This window comes from Psittacula echo (assembly GCF_963264785.1).
Source record: "Psittacula echo genome assembly, chromosome: 3".
In the NCBI taxonomy this organism is placed as follows: Eukaryota; Metazoa; Chordata; class Aves; order Psittaciformes; family Psittacidae; genus Psittacula; species Psittacula echo.
The window spans coordinates 72,865,499-72,878,146 of record NC_137736.1 but is presented as its reverse complement, the minus strand read 5'-3'; the positions used below and the strand labels follow the sequence as shown (position 1 = coordinate 72,878,146).

Below are 12,648 nucleotides of genomic sequence, written 5' to 3'. Positions count from 1 at the left end.
TGATGTTTCCCTGAAGATAATTTTAACTCCATTTTCCTACATTAATCTTAATGAAAAAACATGTTCATCTTTTTTTTTTTTTTTTCCCCAAACATTTTATTTGACCATTGCCATGGACGGATTTTAGGAACAATAAAAATTAATTATACTTTTATTAACCAAAAGTATCAGAATTTAAATACCCTGTCCCACAAAAATAGCATTAATTAGATAAATGTGATCTTCCCTGAAAGATCTTCATTTACCCATAATGAGATTGTGTCAAAATCAAGCAAATCTTGCTGCTAAGGTTACAGAGGTATGGTGGCTTCTAAACCTTTTGTTTAGATGGCCATTACTGTTTGCCAGTATTTATTACCTGCAATATAGCTTACTTGAAAGAGATAAACCATCCATCAATAGGACATGCCCCTTTGGCAGTTGTTTTATCAACTGTTTCAAGCATCATTCTTTTTCATTAACAGTTTCATCAAGCATTTGTCTGTCTTTCATCTTCTTTTTACAAAAAAATACCTCCATGGCAAAGTACCATTGACACATCACCCTTTGCAATGGATAATAGTGTGCAAATCTTTTATGCTTTGCATTATCCTTTTCTATTTCCCCCCTTGAAAGAAGGCAAGCAAAAGGGAGCATGTTTTACTGAACCATATGAAGAGAAGTCCAACACGTATTTTCAGAAATGCAGCCCTTCAACACATTGGTTAGAAAAACCCAACTGTTGTATTATTTACACTTATTTACATATTATATTAAAATATGTAAATGTTAGAACCATATAACAAGTAAATACTACTAAAAGCATACTCCTGTTGCTGTAGAAACTGAATTTTATTGTTTTCTGCTACACTAGTAAAAAGCAATTGACATACAAACTAACATCTTGGCACCTTGACATTTTAGGCTAATTAAGGTGTAAGGCACAACAAAGAGATACTGGAAAGGCTTTTCTTAAAAAAATACAATTAATAATGTTTTCAGGTAGGACTGGTGGAAATGTTGTTATAACCTATAAAGGACAGAAACAACCATTAGAAGAGAGACGAGCTACCATACATTTCTTCCCAAATAGCACACAGGATCCAACAATATTTGCAAGTTCAAGTTCTGATATTATCTTTTCAGTTTGGCTGAAGTGACAAATATTGTGCCCTATCTTTGGCATAAAAAAGAATCACAGATGCCAAACAAATAAATTCAATGAACACACAAGGAATACAAATACCTGAACTACAGACAGCTCATGTGAGATTTATTTGATGAAAGAGAGGTAGAGAAATGTAATGTTAGGAAGCTAGAAGAGACAAGAACTAAAATCAAGTATTTTCTAGACTTGTAAGATAAGCTTGGTATTCAGGGCAATTAAAACTAAATTAAATCTAAACTAGATTAAACTGAAACTCTTTGGAGCTCAAAATGTCTTGCAGGCTGCTCTCGGTCTCCATCTCTGTTTAAAAAAAATAAATCAAGTTTTCTTTTAATTAAACAAGTTGACCTTCATTCTTCTTTGGGAACAACTTTCAGTTTCTAAGGGATAATGAAAAACAATTGAGTGGAACCAATGCCACTTCATACTCTACATCTAAGAAAGCCTAGGAACCACAGGCAAGAATGGAATTTAATGGCTGGAAGACATTGGAATTATGTGAGATGACACAACCACATATAAATGAAAAGGTAATTAAAGCATGATTAAAACTCAGCTGGTACCTCTTTTTCTACAACCTGTACCAAAATTTTCCATGTTTGTGTCAATCACTTTTATTTTGACTTCATGCAGAACATTTAGGCGTTTCAAAGAATGAGGCTAAATGACAGTATTTTGGCTTGCCCATATTAACAAATTTGTACAAGTTTTAGTTTGAGACAGGCCTGCTTGGAAGGCCTTGAAATTTGTGCTGAGGAATTTTTTAATGCAATTATTTGACATAAGCTGTCTCTGAAAAAGAGCTATTTCAACTTAGCACACTTTTAAAATACTGTTCAACCTCTAAAGTCACAATTCATAGATACTGAATAGAGGCTTTTTATGGCTTTTTCCAGGAAAATTCTCCAAAATGTTGATCAGAGGAAGACTTATATAGGCTGCTGTTGAGCTGGATTTTTATTCTGCAAGAGCACATCTGAGGTGGCTTTGTCCAGGTTAACAGCTGGAACCAATGCATAGTACCTGAAGAGTAGAGAGATAGGTTCAAATACTCACACACTGGAAAGCCAGGCCAGAGGGAAGACCATATCTTTACAACGTTCTATCTTAACCTCATGTAATAGATTTTTCACCTTTTCTTTAATAATAGTTTAAAAAGTATTTAAGTTTACAAAGCTAAGCACTCAGAATTTGTTAAATACTAGCACAAACATTTCTGTGCAAACACATTTCAGAACTTTTATCAACATTACAGCACAGTTACTTACATACGCGACCGCATATGGTCAATAAAGTTCAAGGAAAAACTTCCAAAAATACAGGCAAAGGATTTTTTCCTTTAATTTAGCCCATGTGTAAAGATATGTAATACTTGATATAACTCTCAACAGCATAATTTGTGTTTGTAATATCTATTACGGTAATTGCTCATTAACTCTTCTAGCTTTTCCTTTTAAATGCATCCTCCCAGTCCCCTAATTCTAGGTTAAAGTCTTTCCTGTGATAAGCACATCCAATTTTCATCAAAGGGAATGGAAATACCACATCCACAACTTGTAATCTGCACTGGTGTTTGCTACTTTCCTCTGATCACATGAGGTGATGCTTCCACAGCAATGATCATCACTCCAGGAAGCCATGCTTCTGATAGAGCAACCCAAAAGTACATTGGTGGTCTTGCCACTCTATCCCTTGACCAAATCATAACTAATTTTCTACCTGTCTTGTGTCCATATGTCCTTCCATCTGTTTACCAAAGATTATGACTGACTGAATTTCATGTATCTTTTTCCCCTCATATGGATCATTAAACAGTTTCTCTACAATGAGTCACAATTCCATGGTTTTCTTAATCACTGGTTAATACTGGACCTTTAAAATTTTAAATTGACATTTTCTTTAACTTGAAGATCTGAAGGCATTCTTTCAGAAGTGTGTTGAAACAGCTTAACAGTAGCTGAACTTTCAGAAAGGTGTGCCAAATGCAATATATTATCTGCAAAAAAATAGCAAGTGATTTATGAGACAAACCACAGAATAAATGAAATTAGACATTCAATACATATTTTGGGCACGTTAATCATAGTAATTTGGAAATGCACTGTGTTATAATTATGTGCCTACGGAACATGCTTCCTTCCAGTAGATTTCCTAATTATAAGCCAAATAATATGCCAAACCGATTAACGCTCTGTTTAATGCATAAACAATTGCAAATATGATTCCTGCTGAAAAGTCTGGTTTTCTATCAGTATAGCAAAATGGGTTGAATTTTTACTATTTAGCAACCTCTTTTCTCCCACGCTAGAGAAGCTGGAAGGAGAAATGAAGTTGTGCAACAGTATGGCAAAATCAGTTCGGGGGGAGCAAGAAATACAGCTGAATCTTGAATTCTGGAAAGCTGACCTAGATATAGTAGTAGTGCATTCCCACAGTGGTGTTCATGATTTTACATTACTTCTGAATAACACCTGATGAAATGTCAAACCTGAAGTACAGCTGACAGGAAGGAGGCTGTTAAGTTACCATCTTGATACAGCAGGCAGCTTTCAACTTTTTCAGTAGGAAAAGCAAAATTTTTGGCAGGAGCTCAGCAGGTATTTTACAGTACCTTGCTCATTGCCTCTGAAAAAGAAATATCACTTTATTTTCTTTCTGTGTATTTACGCAGTGCCCTATACAATAAAAAGGATATTAACTGACAAATAGAAACGCATGAAAATTGTTGTGAATCTGCCTATTCTTGCGCAGCCTGGCAAGATGCTTTGAGCACACTCTTGCCAAAGAAATAAATATGTAATCAGACCTGCCAACATTCACTCATTCAAAACTACATTCTTTCATACTGAATTCATTTTAAGGTTGTCAAGTTTTGCCCTCTAGGGATAAAGGACATTTGCTGTGGATATGATGAGACATTGACAAAAATCTCATTGCTACTTATTTCCTAGGAACCCTGAATTTGTGATAGAGGAAATGGTGTTTCATCTAATAACCCACACAATGGTGCTGTACTCGTTTTGTTTTTAAAGCAATGTTCCCTTTCCATGCCAAGAAAAGTGTCATCCATGGACCTGCATCCCAAGCACTAGCAGGTTGTTCAAGCATTTTACTGTAGTCTAGGCTAACACAGGGAGGGTCAGAGGGTTTCTTTACCCTGCTCAAAGCCTTTGTGACAAGGCTGTGTTCAGATCAACTTGTCAGCTGGATGCTTTTGACAAACTGCCCTAATAAAAGCAACAATACCACTGAAGCTATCTATAAATCTTCAATAATAATTGAATTCTATAATATTGAATTCAGTTCTAAGAATGACCAATATTTGTTTGGTTTTCTGGTACAAACTAATCCCCTGTGCCTTTATCTTAATATCTTAGAGAGTCATTACATCTCTCCTTACCATCTTTTGCTGTTATTGACTAAAACTGATTTATATTTTCATAATTTATCCAGTTTTTTCAATACAAACACCATGGGTTTTGGATTCTTCCCAACCTCTGTGCTGTCAATACATCAAATCATGCAGCCCTACAAACATTTGTTTCAAAAGTGTCTCTTCGATTAACAAAATCATATGGTGTTGTCTTGAATTCAAATGATAAATACAAACTTTTGAGATTTGCATGTGCACGTCAATGAAGTTGGGCAGGTTGTAGCACTTGATACCACTCAGGCTGTTCAGTAAATTATCTGCCTTGTCTTATGATACAGCAGGAACAGTCTCACTGTATTATTTTCTATAATCCCTCAAAAACCTTGTCTCTTTCCACTTTACCACTCTTCAGTAAAATGACCAGTAGGAAGAGCCCGTTCAAGTAGTTACTTATCCCTACAGGTTGTCTCAGCCCAGCAGACCTCATTCTGCACTCTTTGGTGGTCTCTGGTAAGGTTAGTATGAACTCTATGAGATATATCTGGTCAGAAACTACTCCCAGATTTATGTTGAAGCTCCTAAAAGTTCTGTTTTCTGGATGGAGAAAAATTCCCTGAGTCTGATGCCCTCTAAGGGATATTTGACTTCCAGCGAGTAAATTTGGCAGGGGGAAGCCTGGGATCCCTCTTCCCAGGTGTACATAATGTTCAAAGCTTCTTCACAAATACAGCAGCTTTTCAAATCTGTAGTGTCTAGGGTCTGCCGTATAACTTGCATAGGAAGCTTAATGGACGGCTGAATGACACCTGTCTTGTCATTAAGGTCATTAGCCATTTGAATGACTACTACTTAACTACTTTTTACCTAAGTGAACTTTTTAATCTGTTTTCACCAAACTCTTTGTATTTGAAGCAGAACAGCATTGATCTGCTGGGTTAACCAGCAGGCTCTTCTCAACCTGCTGAAGATGCTTCCTTCAATGCCTTGGATTCCAGGGTGAAATGTATTCAAATGCACTCCTAGAGCACTATACAACCTGAGTTTAATGACCATTATAAACAGAAGAACGGAAACACACACACATAAAGAGACACTCTTGCTAGGCTTGCTCTAACAAACTGCATCAGGTTGTTAATGCCTTCCCTTTCCAAGGGAGTTCTGACTTTGACTTTCAACACTGGTACTCAAAAGACTATTTGGCAACTGTTTTTTAGGTCTTTGGTGAATTACTGATTCCATTTGCCTATCTGCTTCTCAGAGACAACTAGACAGTTTTTATGTAACAACCCATTCCCCACAATTGCAGATGGAAAAAAAAGCATGGGCAAGAAAACAATCTTCCATATCCGACAGTTTACATTCTCCCTCCAACCCCTACCAGATACTGCATTCTTTAGCTAGTAATCCTACTACAGAGTTATGGTGAAATCGCCATTAAGACAAGTTAAGATGAAAGCAAATACATTTATTTGTTTACACAGGGAAAGCATACAGCAATGTCACTAAAGTTCATACAAACCACAGGTGATAAAAAAGCAGGGAAGTTGTGCTTATTTCAAGATCCCATCCAAAAGGTCCTCCAGAACATGTGACAAGCTGTAAACACCTAACCCACACAGCTGGCATCTGAGGGCATTTCCAGAAGAGCACTTCACATTAGAAAGCACGCTTGCTTTCGTAATTCATCTTCACTTTTGGTCCTTCTGAGCTTTCAGTCAGCTGAAAACCATTCTCTAGCTCTGCCTGCAATTCTTAATTCAGTCAAGAAGACATTTCTAGGGATCTCACACCAGCTCACTGCCTGCTCCCTCCCGCTTCCAGGGCGCTCGCGTCCCCCGGCCACGCCCCAGCTGTAGTGCCAACCCCGACCGCGCCACATTCTGCCCGTCACGGCCTCACAGCCAAACCTCAGACAGCGTCCCGAGTTCGTACACCCCGACGCAGAAAGGCCTCAATCCCTGAGCGGGGGAGGTTCAGAGCCTCTCACCATGCACACTGTGAATCTATTCTGTGTGAGCACAGGGAATGCTAATTAGCTTTTATTTAATCATGTACTTGGAATTTGTGAACATAGCTTACTGCTGACTGCTGTTTGAGAACTGACGTGGCTTTGACCAAATCACACGAGCATGGAAATAGATGTGGGGGTACGTGAGGGGTGTTGGACTCATTGGAAGCAGAGCTCGACATGGACCTATATGAACCTATGCATGTATACATGTATAAAAGGGTTGTATCCCACAACTTTATGCCTTGGACCTGTACATGCACCTGCTACTTGAATGTATCAGTGAAACTCCTCATAACACACATCTTTTCCACAAGTGTTACGAGAAACAAGTCTTATGAGGAACAGCTGAGGGAACTGGGGGATCTTTTGTGCGTAGAAGACTGAGGGAGGACCTTAGTGCTCTCTACAACTACCTGAAAGGAGATTGTAGTGACGTGGGGGTTGGTCTCTTCTCCCAGGTAACAAGTGATGGGACAGGAGGTAATGGCCTCAGGCTGCACCAGGGGAGGTTTAGATTGGATATTGGGAAAAATTTCTTCACAAAGAGGGTGGTCAGGCACTGGAACAGGCTGCCCAGGGCAGTGGTGGAATCACCGTCCCTGGAAGAGTTCAGAAACCATGTAGTTGAGGCCCTCAGTGGCATGGTTTAGTGCTGGACTTGGCAGTCCTGGGTTAACACTTGATCTTAAAGGTCTTTTCCAACCTAGCTGATTCTGTGATTTTATTGTGTGATGTGTGTTGAACAGTTTCTCCCGCGAACCCAAGACCATCCCACACACTGCGGCTCAGCAGCCCGGGGCCGGTCTGGTCACGGCGCCGGGACCCTGCACTTCAGCGAGGAGGAGCGGGAAGGGGGGGGAGGGGGAGGCGGAGCACCAGCTGCGGCGGCGGCAGACGCCTTGCGATCTCCCGCGCTTTCCCTCCCTTCCCTTCTCCTTCCCCCACCGCCCTGCCCCAGCTCGGCGTCCCGGCACAGCCCCTCCTTCCCCACACCGCCCGACCGCGCCGCTGACCAATCCTGCAGCGATTGCCACAACCACCCACCAATGAGAATGCCTTTCACGGCATTTCCCCGCCTCCGTCCCGGAGACGTACCAATGAGACAAGAGGAGACGAACGGCCATTCAGGGACGGTTGTACAGTCGCTTTCCACTCCCACTCTCCCGACCCCGGCCCCAAGTCGCCAGGACGTCACACGGAAGGTCAGCGAATCAGGGGCGAGGCTCCGTGCGCCGCAGCCAATGGGCGGGCTCGCGAGCACGGCCGGCGCAGCCAGCCCCAGGGCGGAGAGCCGGGAGCGGAGCGCGGTGGTGGTTCCGCCCTCTCTCCCTCTCAGTCGGAGGGCGGAGGGGCTGGCGTTCCCCCTCCCCGCCTCCCTGTCCCCGCCCGGCCGGCCTGCCTCTCTGTCTTTTCCTTTCGCAGCAATGGCGGCGGCGGAGCAGGAGCAGTTTTACCTTCTTCTGGGTAACCTGCTCAGCCCAGACAATGCGGTCCGCAAACAGGCTGAGGTAACGGCTCCGCCTCGCGACGGCCCTGGCCGGCAGGCCGGCCTGTCAGACCTCCGGACCTTACCGAAGGGACGGAGGGAGGAAGAAGGTTTACGGACGGAGGGGGGTAGGGAGGCGGCGGGGCCGGCAGAGCCCCACGTGTGAGCAGCGGCACCAGCTGCTGCCGGGGCGGCCCGGGCCTGCCACCGCCCGTCGACGCCGGCTCTCCGGGAAGAAGCTGGGCGATTCTCGTCACCGGGGGTTGTTGCGGTCGTTGTCGAGTGCTCCGGCCGCTGGCGCGCGTGAGGGCCTGAGAGGGTCTCGCTCCCCCTCCTCCGCCGTGTCTGGCACCGCCCGGCCGCCCCGGCCTGCGCTCCTCGCGGTGCAGAGCCCCGGGGGCTGCTTCCAGCGGTTTCCCGTGGCGAGACAGGGCCTAGGCTGGCTCCGTCCTGGCTGGCCGGCGTGACTGAGCGCTGCCCTGGCTCCCCCGGGAAGGGGAGGTCAGACGGGTAGCGGGACCGGTCCGCTCCTCGCTGGGTCGAGAGGGGTGAGGGGGTGTCTGCCGTGGGTGCGGAGGTCAGAGGATCGTGATTGAAGCGCTCGGCCTGGCCCCGGCGAGCGGCTGCACGTGTAGCCTCTTACCGAAGTGGCCCTCACAGAGGGTTTGTGCTACCCCGGGGGCCTGTCGCCGGGTTGGGGCAGGAGCGGGGGCGCAGCCTTTCCCCGGCCCGCCGAGGTTTTCTTCTGTTGCCAGCCAATAGTTTGGTTTTGAACTTACGTGTATTCAAGTGTTTCGTCAGCTAAGAAATATTTCACCAAAAGAAGCGTTTGCAATATACTGAGCTTCTCTGTTATCAGCAAAACTTTTCAGATGTGTTATTTCAGCTGAAATGCTTTGTGATGGCTGAGCCACGTTAATTCTTTCTCTCTGTCATGCTTAAGACTCCATTGTCAAGCCTAGTGGGGAATCTCTCCCATTGAATTAAATACTAGCGTCTAGGTTTAGCATGAATTCCCACTGCATGGCTGCATCGGGTCTTTTATCACTCTCATCACTTCAGCGGTCAGCAGAGTTCAGCACATTGTTTGGCAAAGAATAAAAAGCATTGTTGTTTCTGATGCTGCAGTGAAAAGGTCTAAAATATAATTCGGGAATGAGAAGGAGGGGAGACATACATTTGTAGAAAGCTAGCAAAGTTCAATATTGATTACCACAGATGCTTTCTAGAGAAGCAACAAGAATTATTCCCACATTCCTGAGCATAGAACTGTAACAGAGGCCATTCCCTGGGAGCTGAGTTTCTTTCTCTTCTCAACTGCCTGCATGTAACAGAAGAACATTTCGTGTAACTTTTTGAACTTTATTAAAATCATGACAAAGTAAATTTATTAGCTATGTCAATGTCTGTGAAAGAAATCTGAAACTTAGATTCTTACAGCTGGTCAGAAACCAGCTTGGAACAGAATCTGGAGGTTTTTTATCTTCGTAGCTGCATATGCACTGTGGTCAGTTAAAATAAAAAAGCTTAATTGTCATGATAGATTACCAGACTTTTCAAGTACATTGATTTTGTTTACAAGTACAAGCGAGTAGTGTAACTTTTATTTATTTAGCTACACTGAATCTGGCATTGGTTTTTGCATATTTCCAAGGTGTATTGCAAATCTTTTTATGGTTTAGAACCATTCAGAGTGGAAGGGTGCTCAGGAGGTCTGTAGTGCAATCTCCTACTCAAAGCAGTGTCAGCTATCAGGTCAGACCAGGTCACTTGAGGCTTTGTCCCCCTGGGTCTTGGAAACCTCCAAGAATGGAGGCTGCACAAGCTCTCTGAGCAACTTGCTCCTGCTTGACTGGCTTCTTAGGGCAAAGGGTCTGAAACTCTACCCAATCTGAATCTCCGTTTTTCAGCTTATGCCGGTTGTCTCTCATTCTTCAACTGTGAGGAACAACCTGCTTACTAAAATCATACTGATTTGATCTTAAGCATCTGTATAGTCCATTTGGTTTTTTATAGTGTACTTACTGTTGGAAAGCAATATTGAATACCACAGGGATTCAAATCACTGCAGGTAGATTGAATAGCAGGTTTTAATTTGTGTCTAATGAAAGCCAGTGAGAAAGAGAATTGGATGGACAGGAACTGAGAGAGACAGACTTGGGCTATTTTTAATAGGTCTGGTCATTGAAATTAGGATGAGGGATGTTCTGTTGAACACTAGCCTTGATGGACATATAGAGTCATACCCTGTTTGAGTAGGGATGTAGTGAAAGCTGTAAAAAAAAAAAAAAAAAGGTGGGGAGGAAAGTCCAGTCACCTAAAACCTGCTTTTATTTAAGTATTTATGTATATGGAACTATGTATGTGTTAGCACACTCATAACTTACTCTGACCAGCTTGCTGAAATCTGGTTAATTCATTTTATCTCCCATTAAAAATACTGGAACTTTGTTGACTTTAAAAGCCTGTCTTTCTCTTACCTTCTGATAAAGAGACTTTTGTCTTGGTGTTTTTATGCTCTTTTTTTAATATACATTTCTCAGGTTTAGAAGAGCATGAGTACTAAGAGTAGGTAATAGATATTTGCTTGCATGTATTTTGAAAGTTGGTCATGCTGTGTGAGAAATTTGTACCTCTGGATAAGGTAGCTAGGGAACTAATAGTGAGGTAAAAGAATAGAGTGAAGATGTAGCAGCATCCAGGTACATAGTTAGGGTTGTAGCCAAGAGTGGTAGTAAGGTGGAAGAAGTCAGCAAAGTAGTCCTTCCAGCAGCGCAGGGGAAAGTTTCTGGTCTTGGCCATGTGTTCTTTTTGCCTACCTTGCCCTATTGCTCCTTAACATCTCTGAATCTGGTTTACTGAACTGACAGAATCATGTCAGTGAACAAATGGATAGGTTGCTGCCATTTCTAGTGAGTCTAAACAACTCAAAATAGAATTTCACTATTACCAGAATTGGCATGAGAGAAGCCAGCTTTTACAGTGCTTCGGTTGTCCACAGAATCATAGCTTCAGGTCCATGCTGGGCCTTTAAGGAACCTTCTTGTTTCTGTATATGTCTTTATATCTGTAGATAATAGTACAATATAAATACATACGTTCATGGAAATGGTGAAGGTGAGAAGATTTTCTATTCTGACCCTAAACCTCATTTAATTTTGCATTCTTCGTGAAATTATCAGATTAAATGCAGGGATTCATTGGGGATTCAGAGTCTTGTGGACTGTGAGCATACATTAGTAACTAGAGGGAATATGAAGTAAGAATTGACTCCATGAACAAGGCCTACTAGGAAACGGGGACAGAAGGTGGAGGGAGATGATGTCTAACATTGTGTGATATTGAAAGTAGCAGGTATATTGGCAAGGTGTGTAAATTTGCTAGAATATTGGAAAGAGCTGCTAAAATGGTAAGAATGTGAAGTAGGTAGGCATGGAACTGATTAAATTATAGTAGGCTTGTTCCTTGAGGATGGGGATAGTGAATATTTGGAGGGTGGAGTAATTTATCTTAAAAACTATATTCACAAAAAATAACTCTTTCAGAGTCAATAACTATAGAACTGTTTCTAAATGTTTCAAGTGGTTGCTCTTCAGCTTGTAATTTCCCTGCTGTTACCCACATAGGCTTTGTATATTAGAAACAAGTATTCATAGTTTTAAAATGCTCACATATGCCATGTTTTGGATAGTAAAAGGTATTTTGCTATGTGTTCACTCTAGCTTCTGAATAACAATCTAATTTACAATGCCATAGCAAGTGGCTTTGTAAAGAAGTGTGAAAAAACAGCAGAAGTGTGTAAAAACAGTGTAACTGAACTTCTCATTAAACTTCCCATTAAGAGCATTTCTGTAAGGAGGAGACTAAATAGTTGCTCTGAAATTCAGGCAGGAGTTTAGAAATGTAAAGTTCTTATTCCAGATGTGTAGTTGAGATGTGTGACTGCCACATGACAATGCAAAGGCTGTAAAGGGTTTAAAAAAAGAGTTAAACACTTTTCTTTGGCCTGTACATTTGTCAGTGTTTATTAACCTGTTGGTCATAATTCTGTTTCAGGCTTCCAAAGGTCTTAATGCTTTGATGTGATAGAAGCTATGATGATTTCTCAGGAGGATGTGTGTTCCTCATATGTTGTATTTCAAATTTAAACAGGGGAGATTCAGACTGAATGTAAGGAGGAAATCCTTTATTATGAGAGTGGTGAGACACTGGAACAGGCTTTCCAAGGAAGTTGTGAATGCTCCATCCCTGGCAGTGTTTAAGGCCAGGCTGGACAGGACTTGAGTGACATGGTCTAGTGAGAGGGGTCCCTGCTCACAGCAGGAGGGCTGGAACTAGGTGATCTTAAGATCCTTTCCAACCCAAACCATTCTGTAATTCTGTTTCTTAACTCATCCTGTCAGCGGCCAGTAGTGCATATATAGAGCATTCCAATGTGTCAGGTCTTATTAGGTAACTAAAACTTTACTCATGATTTTCGAACAGGTCAGATAATTTTGTTAGGTTTAACTTTTTTCTATGTTATTTTCTATTAACTGTATGAATACTAAAGTTGTTTTAAAAGGAAAGTCAGTTCATGTTAGTGCTTAACACATGCTTTATAGTAATCGTTTACAATAAGCTGTATCTCT

The 12,648-nt window shown here is 42.0% G+C and overlaps 1 protein-coding gene across 2 annotated transcripts in view; it reads left to right on the top strand.

Annotated features, from left to right (window-relative positions):
• The first annotated feature begins 7,937 nt into the window (after positions 1–7,937).
• IPO5 (importin 5) overlaps positions 7,938–12,648 on the top strand; it is a 44,991-nt gene continuing 40,280 nt past the window's right edge. Inside the window, exon 1 of one of the 2 annotated variants that reach the window (XM_080613874.1) lies at positions 7,938–8,039. In XM_080613874.1, the coding sequence (XP_080470000.1) occupies positions 7,956–8,039 (84 nt within the window). In that variant the 5' untranslated portion in view covers positions 7,938–7,955. The remainder of the gene's footprint in view (positions 8,040–12,648) is intronic. The other variant, XR_013956467.1, reaches the window with a different exon arrangement.